The sequence below is a fragment of the Anomaloglossus baeobatrachus genome, chromosome 5, assembly GCF_048569485.1.
Source record: "Anomaloglossus baeobatrachus isolate aAnoBae1 chromosome 5, aAnoBae1.hap1, whole genome shotgun sequence".
Classification (NCBI taxonomy): domain Eukaryota; kingdom Metazoa; phylum Chordata; class Amphibia; order Anura; family Aromobatidae; genus Anomaloglossus; species Anomaloglossus baeobatrachus.
This window is the reverse complement of record NC_134357.1, coordinates 53,192,031-53,216,410: the sequence shown is the minus strand read 5'-3', so window position 1 is coordinate 53,216,410 and position 24,380 is coordinate 53,192,031. Positions and strand designations below refer to the sequence as shown.

Sequence of the window (24,380 nt, the reverse complement as noted above, 5' to 3'; positions counted from 1 at the left end):
CATCTAGCCTGTAAGCACTGTGCAAGGATTAGGAAACAATCAGCGCTTACAAGCTCAATAGAAGAGCTTGTAAGCACTGAGCGTTCTGCTATCTAGCAGTAGTTTGTCTCTAAGGCAACAAGCAGTAAACAATCAAAACAAAGTTAAAGGGGTACTCCCATCTCCAAGATTCTATCCCAATATATAGTTGGCATAACATCAGCAAATCCCTACAATTAGAAATGTAGTATAGTTCTCCTGATTAGCTATGTTTCTTACCTCATGGGCTGGGCATTGCAGCTTAGGTATCCATGGTTACAACCACTCCGTGACAGTTGCTAGTGGTAAAAACCATATATTCAATGCCCTGCACATGAGGTAAGAGACATGGCTAATCAGGAGAACTATACTACATTTCTAATTGAAGATTATTTTATATATTATATTTTTTTTTATAAGTCTTATTTTTTTATTTTTATGTTTTTATTATTACATGTTGGATAAGACCTCGGAGATGGGAATATCCCCTTTAATATTAAGAATGGCTGAAATGTTAGCATAAATTGCTAGTACTATAGAAGCACCATCTGATAATACCCATTTACGAAGGAAAAAAAAATTAAATAAATCCATTCACTTTTTCACATTTTAGTAAATACTAGAATTCCCCAGGAAATAATAAAATCAGGGGGAATGCTTTTACATTGTGCCGTTCCTCTGTTATTCCTCCTGGGAATGTGTGAATAAATTGGGCATTACACACAACATGGAGGCACCATACACTTACATAAGGGGTAATGAAAGCCAGAGGTCACTTCATGCACACACTCCCAGGAGGAATAACAGGAATGACATTTCCAGGAGGAATAACAGGAATGACATTTCCAGGAGGAATAACAGAGCACATCAAAGTTTAAGAAAAAAAAGATGTTCCAAAATGCTTATTTCAGGGAAAATTACTTACTACTGAAAGGGGAGAGATAGCTGGTCCTCTAGGCTTTTAGTTAGGCGATACTTTGGTCATGCAATTAATTAGATGGACCATCTTGAAAGGTTTAATTAATCTCCCCCCCCCTTTAATACCCAAATTAGTAAGAATACTAAATATGTTAATGTAAGACAGCATTAAAGAAGAAAGGGTGACTACATATATCGCATCATAGAGGTGTTTAACGTATTTGGGTCCCAAACCTCGTGCACAGCAGTCACGTCCCACGCCCCGTCCTGGATTACACATACCACTGAAGGTCATGTGTCGCCATATGATACCGGTGTTGCATTATATATATGGACTTTCCAAGAAACAGTCCTCCTGGAAAGAACACCTCCAGTGCTGCATATGGTGTAGCAAAAAGGTTCTCTATTTTTGAGCCAACTTGTATCTTATTTTTCACTATAATGGATGTATTGGAGGCTAAACATTATTGAAACTGGGTGCAAAGTTATTAAAACTGGTCTTTACGGGCTTTGTTTCCCAGCAGATTTACTTTGAAGTGATCTGTGGGCATAAATTATTAAAAAAAAAAAAAAAGATAAAATTTAGAATGAACTCAAATCAGTCCAGGTCACCGAGCTCACTGACCGATTCTCAGTTAACTCGTTCTGAAACCAGCAACAGACAGTGCTACACAGATGCTACAGAAAACAAATTTTATAACTTTTTATGAAACCTAATTGCAAAAGTGATATTTTTAAGCTTGATATACATGCATTTAAAAGAAATTAACTCCCCCAAAGCTGGACATCCCCTTTAATGATTGCAGTAAATGAATGATATGAAAGGAATTTAATAAGTAAAATGTTCTGAAGAGTAAAGTTAGATGTTAAATAACTAACCTTTCCCCCTTTCTAGGGCCACGGGGAGAGGGTGGTAGTTGTGCGCTCCGTATTTTGCTTCTCGGTCGTACACATAATCCGAGTTTAGCGCGTCCTCCATGCTGCTCTCTGTGGCCACTGGTCCGGCGGAGCTCATTGAAGCTTTGAGGTTGGTGCACATTGCACCCAGGGTGCGTCTCTGGACAAGTTTGGAAAACATTATGGAAAATCCAAGAAAAAGTAGTAGAAGTCCTGCGATAGAGAATGGAAACCGTTAGAAGAGCGTCCTAGAGGCAGGTGCATCCGAATGCAAGAAGAGCCGAGATGCCGGAGCTTATAAATGGTCGAGAGCCGCCAGCATAGACCCAATCGATATCAAGCTCCACATCGCACTCCCACGCCGAACAAACAATTTAAGTCGAGTGCAAATATGACGATAACACACCCAAGATCACGTAGATAAGTCCTCTGGGTAAACACTGAGGTTCACGCGGTGCGAGGAGAGCAGATTGTCAGCATTCCTCCTCTAGAGGAGACCGTTTTGCATCAGCTCATCTCTCATCTGACCCAGATTTTTTTGCCTTCAAAGACGGAATGTAAAGGCAAGGCAAAAGTCGAAAGTCATTGATAATGAAGCAGTCACGAATCAGGACAAAATGCTTACACTTGATATGTTTGTTTAAAAAGAACCTGTCAGCAGATTTTTGCTATGTAAATTTGAAGAAAGCATGCTTCAAGGGTTAACACCCAATTTCAGGGATGTGTCTTATCACACTGTGCTGCTTAGTTGCAATGTTTACTTTAGCTTCAGGAGATCATCCTTGCTGGACTACAGTAAGCTAGTCTGGCACGCCCCCTGCTTTGATAAGCAGCTCATTGTCTATAGATATTGTATATACAGAGCCTAGTGTGGGCGAGGGACAGCTTTCTCAGCTTTGCCACATCTGAACACTCATTGTGTCAGAACAGCTGCATCCAGTAATCCAAGTGATAAATCATTGGAATCAGGACCTCTACCCTACATCATGCTGCTCACATATGAGTCAACAAAAACCTCCTGACAGATTCTCTTTAAGACTGAGCCCAAGTAAATATATAATCCAAGTATATGCTTAAAAAAAATGACGACAAGTGTGCACAGGAATATAGTAGATGTCTCGCAAACCCTCTCCAAAAAAGGACGGTTGAGTAAACCATTTCTTGTAAAGAAAGAAGAGGCCTTGAAAGCTTTTGAGGCAAGCAGTCCAATATTTTCCCACGCTTGTGCATTGTTGGGGGTAAAGACCTCTGGGACCCCTCAAGCAACCAGCACCCTCAGTCCAATATTGGCTCAAGTTGGAGGCCTCTGGGACCCCCCCCTCAAGCAACTAGGACCCTTAGTCCAATATTTGCCGAAGTTGGTGCCTTGTGGATGTGGAGGCCTCTGGGACCCCTCAAGCACCAGGACCACAGTTCAATAATTGCTAAAGTTGGTGCCATATAGGGATGGGGGCCTTTGGGACCTGCTCAAACACCTGCCCCCCCCCCCCCCCCCCCAGTCTAATAATTGAACAACTTGGTGCGTTATGTGGGGTAAAGGCCTCTGGGATCCCTCAAACACCAGGACCCTCAGTGTAATATTTGCCCAAGTTGGTGCTGTGTGGGGCTGGAGGCCTCTGGGAAACCTCAAGCAACCAGGAGCCTCAGTGTAATATTTGCCCAAGTTGGTTCCTTGTGGATGTAGAGGCCTTTGGTACCTTCTCAAACACCTGACCCCCAGTCCAATATTTGAACAAGTTGGTGCTTTATGTGGGGTAAAGGCCTTTAGGATCCCTCAAGCACCAGGACCCTCAGGCCAATATTTGCCCAAGTTTGTGGAGGCCTCAGGTACCCCTCAAGCACCGGGACCCAGGGACCCCTCAAGCACCAGGACCCCAAGTCCAATATTTGTGCAAGTTGGTGCCTTGTGGAGGTGCAAGCCTCAGGGACCCCCTCAAGGACAGGACCCCCAAGTCCACCATTTGCCCAAGTTGGTGCCTTGTGGAGGCCTCAGGGACCCCCTCAAGCACCATGACCCTCAGTCCAATATTTGCCCAAGTTGGTGGAGGTCGTAGGGTCCTGGTGCTTGAGGGGTCCCCAAGTCCAGTATTTGGCCAAGTTGGTGCCTTGTGGGGGTGGAGACCTTAGGGACCCCTCAAGCACCAGGCCCTTCATCTCAATGGCTCCTTCTAGACCCTTTATAACTACCTTTTAGTTGAGTCTAAAGTCTCCCAAATCTGCAGCCGACACTTCACACTCCGCCTCGATGGTCGCACCCAGTCACTTCCCTTTTGTAACCAACAATCACGTAAAGCTTCCGCCCGTGGCCGCACATGGCTCATTCTTCTGATGCAAACCAGGACCCACAGCAAACATTAAATATTCCTGTAATCTGCCTCATGTCGGTGACCGCTCGGCGCACACTGAAGACTTTATAAAATCAGTCACAAGGAGGAAGAAAACAAAAAACCTGAAGCCTGACTTTTTGCACAGATTATAGACAGTGAAACTCTTATTGAAGTCTGTACAAAAACATCAAACCGCTGCTGGAGCCGCACTGGCAGCTCGTATGCCTTGGCAAGGCGCCAACAGAAGCAAACGATAGAAAGGTAAGGCTATGTGCACACGGTGCGTTTTTCGCGGCGTTTTTGCGCGTTTTTCGGGTGCATTTTTGGCCTCAAAACTGCATGACTTTGCTTCCCCAGCAAAGTCTATGAGTTTTCATTTTTGCTGTCCCCACACAGCGTTTTTTTTCAGCTGCGTTTTTGTGGTGACCACAAAAACGCAGCATGTCAATTATTCCTGCGTTTTTCACTGCGCTTTTCATCCATTGAGTTCAATGGGATGTTGAAAGACGCAATGAGAAACGCAAATAGCTGCGTTTTGGTGCGTTTCTAAGACCAAAAACGCAGCTATAAGCGCAGGAGGTGGGTAGTAAAGTGACGTGTACAGGAAGAGGATTCCTTCTGTCAGTATAGACAGAAGCGTGAATCCTCCCGGTACCGTCACCGCCGCGTCCACCTCCCGTCCTGTGCATGTATGCTGCCGTGCGGCGCCATGTACAGGCAGGAGGTGGAAGCGGCTGCGAAAACAAAAGTTAACAGTAGAATAAAAAAAAAAAGTTATACTCACCTGTCTGCAGCCTCGCGGTGCCATGCCCGCTCCCAGCTCCTGTCACGGTATCGCCGCTCCCGCTCCGGCTGTGCGCAGTCTCCCCGGGGCAGGACCTTGCTTGCAGGACCTGGCGATGGATCACCTGATGCAGTCACCTGACGCATCAGCTGATCGAGTCTCGGGCTGACGCGGGCGCCCGGCCGGTATCAGCGGATGCGTCAGGAGACTTCATCCCTGATTACCGGCAGCTGCTGCAGCGATCGGACAGGATCAAACTCCCGCCCCATCGCTCCGGGAGCTGCCGGTAATCAGCACATAAGTGAGTATTATTTTTTTTTTTTTTCTACTGATGCATCAGCTGATTGTATAACCGGCTTTTATACAATCAGCTGCTGTGTCATGTGATTCACATCCTTTAACCTAACACATCATCTGATCGCTCTGCCTTCCAGCAAACCGATCAGATGATATTGGATCCTGATTGGACGGCGCGGGACCCTAACCCAGGATTACTGCGGAGGGGGGTTTATTTCAATAAAGATGGAGTCACTAATTGTGTTGTGTTTTCTTTCTAATAAAAATATTTTTCTGTGTTGTGTTTTTTTTTTATCTTTACTAGAAATTCATGGTGGCCATGTCTAATATTGGCGTGACACCATGAATTTCGGGCTTAGGGCTAGCTGATAATATACAGCTAGCCCTAACTCCATTATTACCTGGCTAGCCACCCGGCATCAGGGCAGCCGGAAGAGTTGGATACAGCGCCAGAAGATGGCGCTTCTATGAAAGCGCCATTTTCTGGGGTGGCTGCGGGACTGCAATTCACAGCGGGGGTGCCCAGAAAGCATGGGCACCCTGCACTGTGGATTCCAATCCCCAGCTGCCTAGTTGTACCCGGCTGGACTCAAAAATGGGGCGAAGCCTACGTCATTTTTTTTTTTAAATTATTTCATGAAATTCATGAAATAATTTAAAAAAAAAGGGCTTCCCTATATTTTTGCTTCCCAGCCGGGTACAAATAGGCAGCTGGGGGTTGGGGGCAGCCCGTACCTGCCTGCTGTACCCGGCTAGCATACAAAAATATGGCGAAGCCCACGTCATTTTTTTTTTTGGGGGGGGCAAAGAAATCCTGCATACAGTCCTGGAAGGAGGATGCTGAGCCTTGTAGTTCGACAGCTGCTGTCTGCTGTCCTGCATACACTATTGGATCGAGGATGCTGAGCCTTGTAGTTCTGCAGCTGTCTGCTCTTCTGCATACACTAGTGGAGAATGAAGAACACATTGAAGAAGGAAATGACATCAGACCTTTTTTTTTTTTGTTCACTGATAAAAAACGCATAAGGACGCAGTGAGCAAAAACGCAGCAAAACGCAGCAAAAAAACGCACCAAATCGCGGCAAAACGCGTGCGTTTTTTGCCGCGTTTTTTCGACGCAGGTGCGTTTTTGTGCGTTTTTAGCGGCCAAAAACGCACAAAAACGCAGCGTCAAAAAAACGCAGCGTGTGCACATAGCCTAATTGGATGAAACCCGCCACAGCCCATGACACCCGGTGATCACAATATCCGAGCACGAAGTCTGCGGTCAGACACACCGAAGAGTTTCTATTTCATGCTCTATGCCAATTCCTGGAGTTAGAGTAGCATCAAAAGACCCAACTGCAAAAAAAAATGGCTGCAAATTCAGGAACACATCAGGACAAGAAAAAAAATGTGCACAAACTCATCTAAGCTTGAACCCTTAAAATCTCTGGCACCAATAGAAGGGACTAGTGTGTGGCTCTAAAGCAACGCTTTAGGGGTCCGGTACCTAGAGATCCCTGGTGACCTGGAGCAATAAAAATTAGGCAGAGTTCAAAGTAAATATTGGAGCTCCTTTTGGACTTCATTAGTGGCTTCCATCTGAAAAGTGGATTTTGGGAAAAAGGTAGAGTCCAAAATTCCACGTTCCAGTTTTCTTAACTGGCTTAAAGTCTCCTCACCGCTGGCATGCTGGAATGGTGTGTCAGTCTCCGTAAGGAGAAAAGCTTCCCCTTCAGACCCAGTTTTAGCTTCTCCTAAAGCCAGTTCTGATCTCATACTTTGCACTGATGAGGGACAACCATTCCGAGACACAGTGTCTGCTAATTGAGGTTCTGATCTGACAAATACCAAATTATATGACAAGACTTGTTAAAGGGTCCCTTTTGACTTCTAGGATTACGGCTTCCAATAGATGGCACCAGAGTTAGTATTCTGTATCCCTAACGAGACAATTTGAATATTTCCTAGAGGAGCATTGCGGCTTAAAGTCTCCTCACTACTGGCATGCTGGAATGGTGTGTCAGTCTCCGCAAGGAGAAAAGCTTCCCCTTTAGACAACAGTTTCTTAACTATGACCCATCTGAATGCAGTTTTTCAGAGGATCAGTAATAAATACATATCCATAAGACGTCAGAATTGTACTCCTCCATTATTAATCATGAATACTTCCCAAGCCCTCAGATATTGGGCGTTATATGCTGCACCCCAATGCACTGCGTATGGCACAAGACATGGCATGCCAATCACACTTTAACCATAAAAGGAGTGACGCAGTGATGTAAGCGTTCAGCCGTAATTGGGGATTCAGGACTTCTAGCTTTTTTTTTGGAAATCAGTGGGTGATTATATAAACAAATCCATGCATGGGCTGGAATATGCTAACAGCTGACATGTCTCCACATTTTTTGGTTTCAACCACAAATTGCCCTAAAAGGCACAAAAGATACAAAATCCTAAGCAAAGGCTCTGAGTAATTCAAGTGTATATGCTGTACAGCGCCATGTATTATGTCAGTGCCATACCAATAGTGGCCATCAGGTCAGGCTGTCATCTACACTACACCAGGTTATATTTGCCTGTTGGCGCACGGAGGAGTAATAGCAAATAAACCAAAAACTCCTATTCCTTCTCCCTGATTGACTGCTGTGCAATCCTCCCACAATTGGCTCCAGGTGTTTAAACATTCAGCCATGAACCAAGTCCCCAAATAACCCCGGGTCCCAACCACCAGAGTTATTCCTCCTCCAGCTCTGGAAGGAGCACATTCAATAAAATATTGCAGTTACTGAAATACACATAGATCAGGTCCATTCCACTCAGACACGTGTAACTGAACCTGGATTTATCTGGAGTGTGAACAGGGCCTGAGGAAAGCCCCAGTATACAAAAGGGGGACCCCAACACTGGAAATAATCCCCATGTGAAATGGTAGCAAATATTTGGGACAATCACTTTTTATTGAATACATTCAAGATGAGAAAAAAAAAAAAAAGTGGTGGACATCCCCTTTAAGGAGACCAGTTTGGAAATGGAATCTTATAGGCAATTGTGGCGCCCTGGACAAGCCAGGGGCCACAGAGCACAACATCCACACACCCCACACTCCCGGCAGGCACACCGAAGCCAGAACACAAAACCCTTGTTGCCTTCCTCCAGGGGCTGATGTTCACACGAGGGGGTGGGCCAAGCGGTTGGCCCCGCCCACCGAGGAGTTCGCAGTCCTGGAGGCGGGAAAACCAGGCAGAGTTTGGAGAGTGAAAGTGGAAGGAGGGAAAGTAGTGAGAGAGGAGAAAAGTGACAGCTAAGCAGCCTGAAGTTGGTCCGGGTGTGTGGCCTGGACAGATCAGCAAGGTTGGCAGACGGTGGTGACCGTCTGCAGGAGTGGCCGATTGGAGTCTACCGTAAGGACCGTGGACGGGCGGTGGCCCGGCGGTACCGGACCGGTACACAAAGAGAAGCCAGCACCATCTGGCAGGGGCTTTCAGACCCCGGCAAGGCTAGGAGTCGCCGTGAATTTGCCGAATCCGTTAGTGAAGGGGACCTCCTGGGTTTCCAAACAGCCAAGTCCCGACAGAAGGCAACAGTCCAACCAAGCGAGGGAGACACCGCCACCGCCAAGGCAACAGTTTCTCAGGGCCAGCGCCTGCGGGCAAAAGGGGCTCCTCCGGCCCATATCTATGCCGGGGAGCGGGATGCCGGGGAGCGGGTTACCAGTGGGAACCCATTTTAACCGTACAAACTACTTGGGTGCAGGGAAAGGCAGCCACCACCAACTTGCCGGGAGAAAACACCGCAGCCGTCTGTGGGACCCGTCCATCCAGCCGTGTGTTTTACCGAGAACTGTGTCCTCATCATTGGCTGAGTGAGTACCCCCGTGCCATGCGGCACAGCGCTGCCCCCGCGACCCTGCACCTCACCAGGCCCCGTAACCTGCCTGCCATCCTTCCCTACCCCATCACCGGGCCCCGGGACAACCAACCCCCTACCCACGGAGGGGAGAAATAACAACCAAGCTGCTCCCTGTCACTGCTCCCGGGATCCCCGTCTAGAGCAGCGGTGGTGTCACCATTATCACCACAACCGTGGGTGGCGTCACGGACAATAAATCCCCACAATCAAATCCCCTTTTCACTCACGGCCGAGGAACGCCGCTCAAGTCCCCGGGATGCGGGTTGGTTGTCCCGGGGCCCGGTGATGGGGTAGGGAAAAATGGCAGGCAGGTTACGGGGCCTGGTGAGGTGCAGGGTCGCGGGGGCAGTGCTGTGCCGCACGGCACGGTGGTACTCACTCAGCCAATGATGAGGACACAGTTCTCGGTAAAACACACGGCTGGATGGACGTGTCCCACAGACTGCTGCGGTGTTGTTTTCTCCCGGCAGGTTGGTGGTGGCTGCCTTTCCCTGCACCCAAGTAGTTTGTACGGTTCCAATGGGTTCCCACCGGTAACCCGCTCCCTGGCTTGGATATGGGCCGGAGGAGCCCCTTTTGCCCGCAGGCGCTGGCCCTGAGAAACGGTTGCCTTGGCGGTGGCGGTGTCTCCCTCGCTTGGTTGGACTGTTGCCTTCTGTCAGGACTTGGCTGTTTGGAAACCCAGGAGGTCCCCTTCACTAACGGATTCGGCAAATTCACGGCGACCCCTAGCTTTGCCGGGGTCCGAAAGCCCCTGCCAGATTGTGCTGGCTTCTCTTTGTGTACTGGTCCGGTAGCGCCGGGCCACTGCCCGTCCACGGTCCTTATGGTAGACTCCAATCGGCCACTCCTGCAGACGGTCACCACCGTCTGCCAACCTTGCTGATCTGTCCGGGCCACACACCCGAACCAACTTCAGGCTGCTTAGCTGTCACTTTTCTCCTCTCACCACTTTCCCTCCTTCCACTTTCACTCTCCAAACGCTATCTGCCTGGTTTTCCCACCTCCAGGACTGAACTACTCGGTGGGCGGGGCCAACCACCTGGCCCACCCCCTGGTGTGAACATCAGCCCCTGGAGGAAGGCAACAAGGGTTTTGTGTTCTGGCTTCGGTGTGCCTGCTGGGAGTGTGGGGTGTGTGGATGTTGTGCTCTGTGGCCCCTGGCTTGTCCAGGGCGCCACATTCCCCCTTAGTTAAATGCAGACCGTCTGCAGGCTGCCCGTCCATCACCGGTTTTATTTTCACCAACTGAAAAAGATAAGAAAACGGTAACACATACAATAATAACTTCTTCCCACATCGGGAGGTACTCTTACTTAAACGTTACGGTTACGGCTTCCGCTCTCTCCCACCCAAGCAACCTGGCCCTGATGCTGCCCCTAAGCAAATGGGCAGCACCCCTTGCCCCCAGTCCTGCACAAGCTGCCCGAGTGGGTTCTGTCCTTTTCAGGGGACACACGTCCATGGGGAACCCCTGAAACCCCCAGAGGATTGCCACCGGTGGTGGCTGGGCCCCAGCCTGCTCCACTGCGGGCCCTTCCTCCAATCTGCCTCTCCGGAGGCGGCAACGGTGGAAGCTACAACAACATTATTTACATGCCACTAGTTTGTGGTTGCCTTGCAAGTTCTCAGGCTTGTTCATAAAGAGTTCTTTATGCAAAAAAACCTTTTCAAACGGTCCCCTCGGGGACAACTGTGCCGGCAACGACCGGTTCCAAATCAAGGTTGCAAATCAGGTGACTTTTTCACGGTATCATTCACTTATTTTCAAACTTCAAACAGTACTTTTAAACACACACGTGGTCCCAACGGGGACAATTGCAGCGGGACTCCGCTGACCTTGAGGCGGCTACCACCGCAGGGGGTCGGCCCACTCAGGGACCGAGCGGTACATGGGGTTCTCCCTCCATCGGCAGTTCAACCCCGAACCACTGACAGCCGTTAGGAACGGCGGTGGAGGCAGCATACTTGGGACTTCCTCCTCCATCAACGGCATTCTCTCCGGACCCCCGGCCGCGGTGCTGGCCTCCGTCTGCCACTCAATCAGGGCTGGTTCTGGGGTTTGGGTGGATTGATCACGACGCGGCACGGCTGCAGCGGCCCCTTGCTCACGGGCCCCCACTACGGCAACCATTCTGCGCATCTCCGCTTTCCAATCCATCAACTGCTGCAGGCTCTGCGCCCTCACCTTCAAGCAGAACCGGCCCAATTCCCGCTCCAGCCACGCAGCGGTCTCGGCGGGGAGCTCACCCGGGCCGCAGCCCTCAAAGGCTACTCCTCCTAGTTTCCCCCAGAGCTTGGATGCCCCGGTGGCGAGTATTCCCGCGCTCCAATTCGAGGACGCCGCCATTTCTCCATCTGCGTCCCCCTTAGTCTCTTTCTGGCTCCTCCTCTATCGGGGCGGGATTTAGGCCTACGCGCCTCCACTACTCGAGGAGATGCTCGAGCGGGAACTCTTCGCGCCCAAGATGGCGGCTTTTCAAATTTTCCGGCCGGACACCTCCGGCGGTCACACAAGGCGCACTTCCACCAGTCGGTAGAACAGTAGGATCCTGTTCGTGACGCCAAGTTGTCGCGGGCGGAGGAGGGGACGCTGCGCTCTCCCACTGCTCGGGTCCGGCTGCTGCTGCGGCTGCTGCTGCTCAGTGGTGGCTCGAGCGGTGGGCCGGATCCCGGGGACTCGAGCTGCGTTCCTCGCCCGTGAGTGAAAAGGGGATTTGATTGTGGGGATTTATTGTCCGTGACGCCACCCACGGTTGTGGTGATAATGGTGACACCACCGCTGCTCTAGACGGGGATCCCGGGAGCGGTGACAGGGAGCAGCTTGGTTGTTATTTCTCCCCTCCGTGGGTAGGGGGTTGGTTGTCCCGGAGCCCGGTGATGGGGTAGGGAAGGATGGCAGGCAGGTTACGGGGCCTAGTGAGGTGCAGGGTCACGGGGGCAGCGCTGTGCCGCACGGCACGGTGGTACTCACTCAGCCAATGATGAGGACACAGTTCTCGGTAAAACACATGGCTGGATGGACCGGTCCCACAGACGGCTGCGGTGTTTTCTCCCGGCAGGTTGGTGGTGGCTGCCTTTCCCTGCACCTAAGTAGTTTGTACGGTTCCAATGGGTTCCCACCGGTAACCCGCTCCCCGGCTTGGATATGGGCTGGAGGAGCCCCTTTTGCCCGCAGGCGCTGGCCCGGACACACCCGGACCAACTTCAGGCTGCTTAGCTGTCACTTTTCTCCTCTCTCACTACTTTCCCTCCTTCCACTTTCACTCTCCAAACTCTATCTGCCTGGTTTTCCCGCCTCCAGGACTGTGAACTCCTCGGTGGGCGGGGCCAACCACCTGGCCCACCCCCTGGTGTTAACATCAGCCCCTGGAGGAAGGCAACAAGGGTTTTGTGTTCTGGCTTCGGTGTGCCTGCCGGGAGTGTGGGGTGTGGGGTGTGTGGATGTTGTGCTCTGTGGCCCCTGGCTTGTCCAGGGCGCCACACAATGCTCCAAGGAAAATAAAAGCACATATGCAAATTAGTTCCAGAAGACCCAAATCCTGACTGGTGTCACCTACCCACAAATATAATGCTGAACTGGTGTGGCGCCCATGAGGCTTCAGTCGCCACAGGGTACTGCACCTCACTTAAGGGGCAGTGCTCAACCCGGGTCCAGAGGAGGTCGGTGCCACACGGACACGGACACATGTAGCTCTTACTTTACCGTGGACCGGGCTAGGTTTGGGTCAAAAGGGGTCGCCAGCGTGGTTGGCTCTTTAGGACACCACCACACCTGGGATCCCCAATCCACTACTGGCGGGAATCTAGGACGGGAGGAGCAACCACTTGGGGAAGTCAGGAGCCAACACAACAGTTGAAGAGTTCTCCAGCAGGAGAGGAAGCGAGCAGTCGGGTTTCACCAGTGGCTCTGGTGGTCACAGGAATTCATACGGTTGCCAAGAAGAGAGCTTGATTGCTTCCTCGGGTCCGGCACTGACCGGGTGCAGAATCCTAGGGTGAATTATACTTCAGGTTGTCCACCAAAATCTGCAGCCTTGGGGGATTGCATGTCCCTCCGGCCACCGCAGTTCCCAGAGCACAATGCCACATGGAACACGGCTCCGGATCCTAAGGCTGGCCCCATATCGGACCCACGGCACCTGCATATGGGCAGGGAATAGACATGTCGCGGGCGGGGAGGAGGGTGTCAGCACACCGCGCTCACCCCTTCTGCTCGGGTCCGGCAGCTGCTCCTGGTGGCTCGAGCTGTGGGCCGGATCCCGGGGTTTCTCGAGCGACACTCCTCGCCCGTGAGTGAAAGGGGGTGTTTGTTGGGTGTGGGGATTGTTATAGTTCGTGACGCCACCCACGGTTGTGGTGATTGCACCACCGCTGCTCAGTGTGGGGGTCCCGGGGATGGTGATGCGGAGCAGCCAGGTGTTGTGTTACCCCTCAGTGGGTAGGGGTTGGTGATCCCGGGGCCCGGTGATGAGATGTAAAGTGTAGGGCCTGGAGGGCGCAGGGACGCGAGGGCAGCGCTGTGCCTTGCGGCACTATGGTACTCACTCAGCCTGACACATGGACACAGTTTGTACGGTAAACCAACGGCTGGTAGGACGGTCCCACAGACGGCTGCACCTGCACTCCCGGTAGGTGACGGTGATGTCCCTCTTCCTTGCACCTGTGTTGACTGATGGTAGCGGTGGATTCCCTCCGGTTACCCGCTCCCCGACTGCAATCTGGGCCGGAGGAGCTCTACACTTTGCCCGCAGGCGCTGGCCCTGAGAAACTGGTGCCGTGGCGGTGGCGGTGTCTCTCCAATACGGGTTGGGCTGTTGCCTTCAATCGGGACTTGGTTGTTGGGGGATCTGCGTCCCCGTCACTGACGGATTTGGCAAATCTGGCGACTCCTAGCCTTGCCGGGGTCCGAGAGGCCCCTGCCCTGGTGCTGACTGTCCTTCGGAACACTGCTCCAGACCACCGGGCACACAGCCAACGGGGTCCTTGCAGGAACTTCCAAACGGTCCCCCTCCAGACAGTCACCGCCGTTGCTGACCTTGCTGTTCTGGCCCTCACAAAGCTGGACCCTTCAGGCTGTCTTTCTCTTCTGTCACTTTACTTGCTTTCCTCCTTTACTACTTTCACTTTCACTCTGTCTAGACTACTCCTCCACTCCTTCCACTTCCTCCTCCTGGACTCATCTTCACTCTTGCCCTGCCTGGGCTACTCTCTCTCTTAGCTCCTCACTCCTGCTCCTCCCTGAGCTATCTACACTCAAGCCCTGCCTGGGCTAATCTGCCTGGTTACTTCCTGCCTCCAGAGCTGTGAGCTCCTTGGTGGGCGGAGCCAACCGCCTGGCCCACCCCCTGGTGTGCATCATCAGACTCCTGGAGGAAGGCAACAAGGATTTCTGGTTAGCTGTGATGTGCCTACCTGGAGTGTGGGGTGTGGTGGTGTGCGACCCGTGTCCCCTGGCTTGCCCAGGGCGACACAGACACTTTTCAAGAACCAGAGGTCCCAAAGAGCTTCAAGCCACAGGGATCCTTACCAAGCGCCATAGGAAGGTCCCACTGTCCAATTCACTGGCATTGACCTCTAAAGGATCCGGGTTCGACGGGGGTCATCACAGCGGGTGACCGGTACTTCCCGGGTGAGCAGCATAAACTGAGTAAAACACCTGGAACCCGTAGAGACTGTCTGCTTGTCATTCCCGGCGCCTCGCACCTGCCATCACTACTCCCCTCATCATCCTGCCCGGGGCCTGCTCCACCTGTGAGGAGCAGAAACATCTCAGCTGCTTCCACAATCAGCCCCGGAAGGCAGCGGCAGCTATTTCACGAAATCCGACCTCCACCATCCTCCATCACCCTGATCCACCCAGCCTCCTCCGTGTACACCTTGGGATCATGAAACCGGGCAGGGCCAGCCGTGACATCCCCTGATCCTCACCGGCCCGGTGACGAGTATCTTCCCCAGACCCCCTGGGGTGCTACACTGGCACCAGGTGAACGCATCTTTTTGTTCTCTCTCCATTCCAAGTGGTCCCAAGTATTCAGTTTTAGTCTTTATTTTTTTTAAAATTAGGGCCAAAAAAAAAAAAAAAAAAGTATAAAAAAACCCCTGTATTAAAAAAGTACAAACCCCCCCCCCCCCCTAGGTTGGTCACGCTAACCTGGAAGGCGGGGGTTATCCTCATAAGAATGTATTGCAATACTCATTTATTAGGTCCGATTAACTTATAGGCTGGCTACCTATAACAGGTGGCACCTGAGATCTTCTTCCCTCTCAGAATTAGTTTGTGCTTATACAGTGTCAAATCAGGGCATTAAAGGGAATCTGTCACCAGGTTTTTGCCACCTAATCTGAGTGCAGCATAATGTAGGGGTAGAGATCCTGATTCCAGCGATGTGTCAATAACTGGGATGCTTAGTGTAGTTTTGATAAAATCACAATCAGTAGTAGATAATCATTACAGGACTACTTTGTGTGCTGCCAGGTAGTCCAGCATACTCATGAGCTCTGCTAGATCTGCAGCAGAGAACACATTGAGTTTATCAAAATGACAGCAAACAGGTCAGTAAGTGACACATCGCTGGAATCAGAGTCTCTGTATTATGCTGCTCTCAAATGGGGAAGCAAAAACCTAGTGACAGATTCCCTTTAATAGGACATATCCTTAGTATTCATATTCCAGCCAGTAATATTTCCATCTCTACTCACTGTAAATCTTCACCTTACATTGCTGTACACGGCTGCAGCGGAGCCTCCATACAGATCTAGGACATTTGCTGCCTCAGATTTTAACCTCTTACATTCCCATTCGTCATGCTTTCGTTGCTATTTGCTCAGTCTATTTGCATTGCTCTTTATTACGTATCTGCCCTATAGATTACAAAACCAGGCTGGCCGGGGAAGCAGGTGCTGCCGCCATGTGCCGCCCGCGGCGGAGTAATTGGCTGCTGCCGCCCTCTCCCCCGTACACTCCTCTGCACAGCAGCCAGTCACCACACAGCCCTCCGCACACCCAGGTAACACCGCTCTACCTTGACCTCCCAAATAGGAAGGGCGGAAAATAAAAAATAAAATCTGTAATCTCCTAAAGTTCACAGAAATGATGCCAGAACTCACAAAGCATCAGGTCCGCCAAGTCAAGCTGGAAGGTACGTGGCACAGAGATTGTATTGAGGAAAGTTACACCAGCTGGCAGCCAAAAAATACCAGCCTGGCACACAGAGGTGACGCTTTTTTGCCGTATTACAGCCACCATTCCAGGCTCTACCATCTAAAAGCATCCGCAAATTGCCAGCATTGTATGTGGCATAGCTGAGGGCGAAACAAATGCCTTCAGAGTTTGGGACCACACTCAGGCACGGGGATGGAGGTGGCCCACTGACCCTTACTTCAGCTGAATGTGCATCCAAGGACACATCCAGCCGAGATACATTGCAAAGCAGAGATCCGTGGCGCCCCTGTGTGGCGCCCCTGTGTGGCGCCCCTGTGTGGCGCCCCTGTGTGGCGCCCCTGTGTGGCGCCCCTGTGTGGCGCCCCTGTGGTTTCAGTTTCAGGTGCGGTACTCATCCTGGATCCAGAGGAGGTCAGTACCGATTCCACAACACACAAACTCATACAGACCAATAGGTTGCCGCCCTCAATGGGGGACCGGGCTAGGGTTGGGTCTTAAGGTAGTCACCAAACATGGGGGGCTGCCACCCCCCTAGTGACAGAGAACAGGGGGAAGAGCAGCCACCAGAGGAGTGAGGAGCAACACAACAGTTAGGGGTTCTCCAGCAGGAGAGGAAGAGAGCAGATGGGTTTACTGGTGGCTTTGGTGGGATGCAGGAGTCAATACGGTCGCCGAGGGGAGAGCTTAATTGCTCCCTTGGGACCGGTGCGGTGCAGGGTGCAGAATCCTAGTGTGGCACAGACTTCAAGTTGTATCACCAAAATCTGCAGGACAGGGGGATTGTATGTCCTTTCGGTCACCACAGTTCCCGGAGCACAGTGCTACATAGGGTCCGGAGTTGTGATCCAAGTTCGGCCCCACCACGGACCCGCGGCACCTGCATACGGGACAGGAGCTAACTCTTTCATAACCGGGGTCCCCAAGTAGCTTCAAGCCACGGGAATCCACCTGTAAAGGCCCAAGGAAGGGCCCACTGTTCCGGTTCTGACCTCCAACGGATCAAGGATCAACTGGGGCCCATCATGGCGGTGACCAGTATCTCTCGGGCAATCTAGAACTGAGTAAAGAAACCTTGAAACCACAGAGACTGTCTGCCTGTCCTTGCCGGCGCCCCGCGCTTCAGCGCCAGCCATCACTACTCCCCTCATCATCCTCCCCGGGGCCCACTCTACCTGTGGGGAACAAGAACCATCTTTGCTGCTACAACCATCAGCCCTGGAGGACAGCAGCAGCAGCTATACCCTGGCTGCATACCACAGGTGGCGTCACGAGACAAACATCCTTCATCATTCCCTTTTATTGTACGCCTCGGGGCCATGAAGATGGGCAGGGCCACCCGTGACATCCCCAGACCAGACATCACCAGCCTGGTGACAAGTAAATGACTAACCCCTTGCCCTGTGGGTGCTACACATGCACGACAATATACACCGCCGGCCAAAGTAATTGATAGCTGACGTCAACATGTCAGGCACTGGCATCGGATGGCAGTGATATCATGAGTCGCCATAACATGCATGCCGATGTCAGCTGCAAGCCACTGGCTACAGAAGACGCAGTGGGATGCGGGAAGTGGGGAATGAGAACTTTGGTTTTGGTTATGCTTTAGAGGCAGGACTTGACACATACCAGGAAAGAGCCGAGGATGGGGAGGGAGGACACATTTACCAGGAAGGGGCCCAAGACGGATCAGGGACAACATTTACCAGGAAGGGGCCCAAGACGGATCAGGGACAACATTTACCAGGAAGGGGCCCAAGACGGATCAGGGACAACATTTACCAGGAAGGGGCCCAAGACTGATCAGGGACAACATTTACCAGGAAGGGGCCCAAGACTGATCAGGGACAACATTTACCAGGAAGGGGCCAAAGACGGATCAGGGACAACATTTACCAGGAAGGGGCCCAAGAAGGATCAGGGACAACATTTACCAGGAAGGGGCCCAAGAAGGATCAGGGACAACATTTACCAGGAAGGGGCCCAAGAAGGATCAGGGACAACATTTACCAGGAAGGGGTCCAAGAAGGAGCAGGGATAACATTTACCAGGAAGGGGCCCAGGACTAAAGAATGAAGGGGAGGAGTGAATAGGTCCAATTTTTGCACTGGGGCTCATTGGCCTCTGGACACGTTTAATAGGTCCAGCACCAGTGGTTGTGGCCGCTGTCCCTGCTCCTGCAGTTCTATTTAGTAGGATGCAGCTGTAAACTAATTTTCGGTGCAGCTATAATGTACCAAGCCGAGTCTGCTAAACAGAGGACTCAATGTGGGGATTACCAGCGCTCCCTGACCTCAGCTGATCAAAAGGGGTGCCTGAAGTCTGACCACCACCCATATTGCAGTGAATGACGTACCATTGATATTAATGTCCTGGTAAACCTCTCCGAGCTGTCAACCTCAGAGCTTTAAAAGCAAACATGCAGATCCCCAAGCCAAAAATAATCTACAAACGACAAAACTTAAGCGTTATGAAAAATCAGAACTCAAATGGTTAAAGTTTCCCACACTTCGACCTATTCATGCTCAAGTGCGCTCTGTGCTGCACAGTACAGTCATCCGTCCTTCGCACACTGCCCACATTTGAACAGTTTACATTAGTATGTAGCATAAATTACGTGGCACGTCCAGGGGTGCGTTGCTCATAGTCGCAGAGGTCGTGACCACAACTGGGCACAGGAATAGTGGAACTTGGAATTTTTGCACCATGCTCACCAAAAGTTGTGAGCGAGTGGACATAGTGAGAAGAGAGAGGGGTAAAGAACCTTGAAAGATTTTCACAATAGAAAAAGATGCAGCCCCCCAATAAACACTTCTTCCAACTATTTATTTCTCCAGAAACATGTTCAGCCGCGGAGACCAGCAGGAGCCACATAGGCAGCCGCAGGCGCACAGACCGCCAACACTCCTTGCATATGATTTGAGCTTTGCAACAAAAAGTTACAAATTTTGGTGCAAATCTGAAGACGCTGATTGTAGGTACAGACTGATCGTATTTTAGGAAAGTAAATATACACTAAGTTTATTAGGCATTTTAATAAAATATGAAACAATTTGCCAATAAGCATGTTTGGTTGAGTTTTTATTTTGACTTTTATATATCTTTTTACAGCAGTTACTGCAACTGTATAAAGCAGCCTATAGAGGGTCGGACATAAATATTCTCTACGGTCTACGCGCTATAGGAGTTCTAGTGATTAAAGCCAGCTATCCTATATCTTGTCTTGTGCCCTCTTCTTTCTTAAAGGGATAGTCCTTTTCTGCTCACTTCATTAGTGAAAGGTGAGTACAGCTGGTGACATTACCGATACCTGCATGATCAGCCGCCATCAGAGGCGGCGTCAACTGCTCACCCTGCATGCAAGAGGGTATGGAGTAGGACTATCCCTTTAAATCCCTTAGAATATATCCTACTTGGCGATTAATTTCTGCAGCTGAAATAGAAGAGGCAAATAGAAAAGCTGCAGAGCTCCGACACCGACAAATGGATTCCACTCAACTGAACACCAACTGATGTAAATGTATACAGGACGGAACCTTTGGCTTCTGTTTGTAAACATATACAAGATGGAACTCCTTTGGCTTCTGTTGGCAGGTTTTGTTTTTCATTTTTCAATCATAACCTCCCCCTTCACATCCCACTGGATCCATTTGCAGATATACTCCTCACCGAGACACAATACAAACTCATAAGACTAATAAAGTTAAGGGAAATGTTGGACAAGTCAGATCGTGCAGGTCTGGCATATCCGCATAGCTTCATTACATAAGGAATAAATGATGCAATGAAATCCGCGTGTACATCAATATGCAGAACAGCGACCCTGCCCAGAACATGGCACCGAGCCACACGACATCTGTAACACGAGCTGCCAATCAGACAGGAGGAAACTATCAAACGCCTGATGGACCTTGTTCACACAGTGCAGAAATACTGCAATTTTAAGACTGCATAATAAAAGCCTATATTGGGGTAGGGGGACCCTATAGCACAGTCTTTAAATCCAGGGCGGGGCAGGGGAAGACAGGACCCCACAGATCAATCTTTAAACCCAGGGTGGGTGTGGGGATACCCTATAGCTCAGTCTTTAAGCCCAGGGTGGGAGGGGGGGATACCTATAGCTCAGTCTTTAAAACCCGGGGGGGGGGGGGGCACCCCTATAGCTCAGTCTTTGAACCCAGGGGGGGGGGACCCTATAGCTCAGTCTTTGAGCCCGGGGGGGGGGGGGGGGGGGGGGACCCTATAGCTCAGTCTTTGAGCCCAGGGGGGGGGCACCCCTATAGCTCAGTCTTTGAACCCAGGGGGGTGGGGGGGCACCCCTTTAGCTCAGTCTTTGAACCCAGGGGGGTGGGGGGGCACCCCTTTAGCTCAGTCTTTGAACCCAGGGGGGGCACCCCTATAGCTCAGTCTTTGAACCCAGGGGGGTGGGGGGGCACCCCTATAGCTCAGTCTTTGAATCCAGGGGGGGGGCACCCCTATAGCTCAGTCTTTCAACCCAAGGGGGGGCACCCCTATAGCTCAGTCTTTCAACCCAGGGGGCGCACCCCTATAGCTTAGTCTTTGAGCCCAGGGGGGGGGGGGACCCTATAGCTCAGTCTTTGAGCCCGGGGGGGGGGGACCCTATAGCTCAGTCTTTGAGCCCAGGGGGGGGGGCACCCCTATAGCTCAGTCTTTGAACCCAGGGGGGTGGGGGGGCACCCCTTTAGCTCAGTCTTTGAACCCAGGGGGGTGGGGGGGCACCCCTTTAGCTCAGTCTTTGAACCCAGGGGGGGAACCCCTATAGCTCAGTCTTTGAACCCAGGGGGGTGGGGGGGCACCCCTATAGCTCAGTCTTTCAACCCAGGGGGCGCACCCCTATAGCTTAGTCTTTGAGCCCAGGGGGGGGGACCCTATAGCTCAGTCTTTGAGCCCAGGGGGGGGGGGACCCTATAGCTCAGTCTTTGAGCCCAGGGGGGGGGGGACCCTATAGCTCAGTCTTTGAGCCCAGGGGGGGGGGACCCTATAGCTCAGTCTTTGAGCCCAGGGGGGGGGGACCCTATAGCTCAGTCTTTGAGCCCAGGGGGGGGGACCCTATAGCTCAGTCTTTGAGCCCAGGGGGGGGGGGGACCCTATAGCTCAGTCTTTGAGCCCAGGGGGGGGGGGGACCCTATAGCTCAGTCTTTGAGCCCAGGGGGGGGGGGGACCCTATAGCTCAGTCTTTGAGCCCAGGGGGGGGAGGGGACACTATAGCTCAGTCTTTGAGCCCAGGGGGGGGGGGGACCCTATAGCTCAGTCTTTGAGCCCAGGGGGGGGGGGGGGGACCCTATAGCTCAGTCTTTGAGCCCAGGGGGGGGGGGGACCCTATAGCTCAGTCTTTGAGCCCATGGGGGGGGGGGGGACCCTATAGCTCAGTCTTTGAGCCCATGGGGGGGGGGGACCCTATAGCTCAGTCTTTGAGCCCATGGGGGGGGGGACCCTATAGCTCAGTCTTTGAGCCCATGGGGGGGGGGACCCTATAGCTCAGTCTTTGAGCCCATGGGGGGGGGGGACCCTATAGCTCAGTCTTTGAGCCCATGGGGGGGGGGGACCCTATAGCTCAGTCTTTGAGCCCAGGGGGGGGGGGGGACCCTATAGCTCAGTCTTTGAGCCCAGGGGGGGGGGGGACCCTATAGCTCAGTCTTTGAGCCCAGGGGGGGGGGACGGGGGACCCTATAGCTCAGTCTTTGAGCCCAGGGGGGGGGACGGGGGACCCTATAGCTCAGTCTTTGAGCCCAGGGGGGGGGGACGGGGGACCCTATAGCTCAGTCTTTGAGCCCAGGGGGGGGGGACGGGGGACCCTATAGCTCAGTCTTTGAGCCCAGGGGGGGGACGGGGGACCCTATAGCTCAGTCTTTGAGCCCAGGGGGGGGGGACGGGGGACCCTATAGCTCAGTCTTTGAGCCCAGGGGGGGGGACGGGGGACCCTATAGCTCAGTCTTTGAGCCCAGGGGGGGGGGACGGGGGACCCTATAGCTCAGTCTTTGAGCCCAGGGGGGGGGACGGGGGACCCTATAGCTCAGTCTTTGAGCCCAGGGGGGGGGGGACGGGGGACCCTATAGCTCAGTCTTTGAGCCCAGGGGGGGGGGGGGACGGGGGGACCCTATAGCTCAGTCTTTGAGCCCAGTGGGGGGAGGGGACACTATAGCTCAGTTTATAAGCCCACTGATGGTAAGAGCTGTCATGGAGTCAGTCACTTCTTGGATGCAGATTTTCAACACAAAAAAATCCCCGCAGCATTTCCGCTATGTGAGAACACGGTCTTAAAACTACCAAGGAAAAAACAATAAAATGCAAATGCACAACTATACATAATGCACATCACCCAGGACACCTGCACATAGGGTGGTCTGGACCTGAGACCCCCAGTGTCTCCAGATGCAGTGCATTCTGGGAATTATAGTTCCACAACACCTATATATGCCAATCAGGATCCATCAGTGGACTCAAACTACACAGGTGCCATTGTGGGTGACAATAGCCGCTGCCCGAGCATCGCACAGGCCACATAAGGAGATAAACCTGTCAAGTCACAGCGCGATTCACATCATCCAACAGAATTGTACCAATCGTTTCACAGCACAAATCGCGAGCTGCAAAAAGCCACAAAATCCTTTTATTGAGACTGTAACGAGACAACGTGACACGAGCCGGGCCGGCAGGATGATGCAATGCCAGGCTGCCGGCACATGGGCATCGCCCGCTCATCAGCAGCACAGCCCCGGCCGGCTCCGGTCACAGAACACACTCACGGGACAAATCATCCCAGAACCGGGCACCGAGACCCGAGCACCGAGGACCCACCTGCTCCAATCACCCAGCTGCGAGAAAGCCACGCCCCCTCCCGGCCTCTCTATGTATAATCCCCGCCAGGTGACGTTCTGCAGGGTTTTAGCTGATTGGTCAGTGTACAAGACAGTTGACCAATCGCATTGTTGTTTCGAGCCATCTCCTTCCTCCCGCCCCCTGTGCGTGACAGATGGGAGGGGCCGAGAGATGGATGGAATCTGCCGCGCTCGGCATTCTATTACTGTAGCTCCATACCACGTGACTCGGGGTTCCATTACTGTAGCTCCACACCACGTGGCTCACTGCTCTATTACTGTAGCCCCACACCACGTGACTCCTGCATTTTACACCTGTGCACTGTGCTGGACACATGCTGCAATGGTCCACAGTCCTCTGACCAGTCTAGGATTACGCTGCACTGCACTTGTTTTCCTCATAAATTATCTTATACCGCCATGTCATAATAATTGCAGTTTTCAAAATCTCTGCTTGCTCTCAGTGGATAGAAACTCTTGTTTATGTATTAAAAGGGTTGTCCGGTCTAAATCCATAAGTCTGCAGTCACTCTGAATTACTCTACTAGCTGTTCTCAACCAGCTAACGCTCGGCTCAAGGGTATACAGCTCGACTCCCCCCAAGGGTATACAGCTCATCTCCCTGGTATATAGCTCCCCCAAAGGTATACAGCTGTCCTCCACCCAAGGGTATACAGCTGTCCTTCCCCCAAAGGGTATATGTCACGGCCGGGCGGTCGGGCAGACCCAGGAGGTGGATCCACTGGACCGAACTCTCTGAGATGGTGGTAGGGAGTCCGGCAGCTGAAGCACTGATGGGCAGTAGAACAGTCCGTGCAAGTGAAGGCAGCGGAGGAGTCCCAGGGACCACGGAGTCACAGAAGGTGGTCTTGGTGACGTAGCTCAGGTTCGGAGGCCGAGGTGATATCAGGCGGGGTCCGGAACCTCTGGAGCAAGATGACGGGTCACCGCAGGGATCCGGGATGGTACGGACTGTCAGATGGCAGACGGACAGCGTGCGGGGATCAGGACACGGCAGACTGGATGGCGAGGCAGGTACGGCTCTACAAAGACAGATAGGTGAGTACAGGCACATAAACACCAAGAGACCTGACTCCTAGCTCAGGGAACACGAAGATCAGGCCCCGCCCCCTTGGACAATGACCCCCTATATACCCTGTACCTGTGCAACCTCATTTCCTGTTAATGGACGCTGGCCCTTTAAGAAAGGGTCAGTGACCGCGCGCGCGCCCTAATGCGCA

At 52.2% G+C, this 24,380-nt stretch overlaps 1 protein-coding gene across 1 annotated transcript in view; it reads right to left on the bottom strand.

The window, feature by feature from the left end:
- OAT (ornithine aminotransferase) overlaps window positions 1-23,199 on the bottom strand; it is a 39,771-nt gene extending 16,572 nt beyond the window's left edge. Inside the window, exons 1-2 of the mRNA XM_075352263.1 lie at window positions 23,120-23,199; window positions 1,816-2,046 (exon numbers count right to left, since the gene is read on the bottom strand). Of these exons, the coding sequence (XP_075208378.1) occupies window positions 1,816-2,014 (199 nt within the window). The 5' untranslated portion in view covers window positions 2,015-2,046; window positions 23,120-23,199. The remainder of the gene's footprint in view (window positions 1-1,815; window positions 2,047-23,119) is intronic.
- Window positions 23,200-24,380: the final 1,181 nt, after the last annotated feature.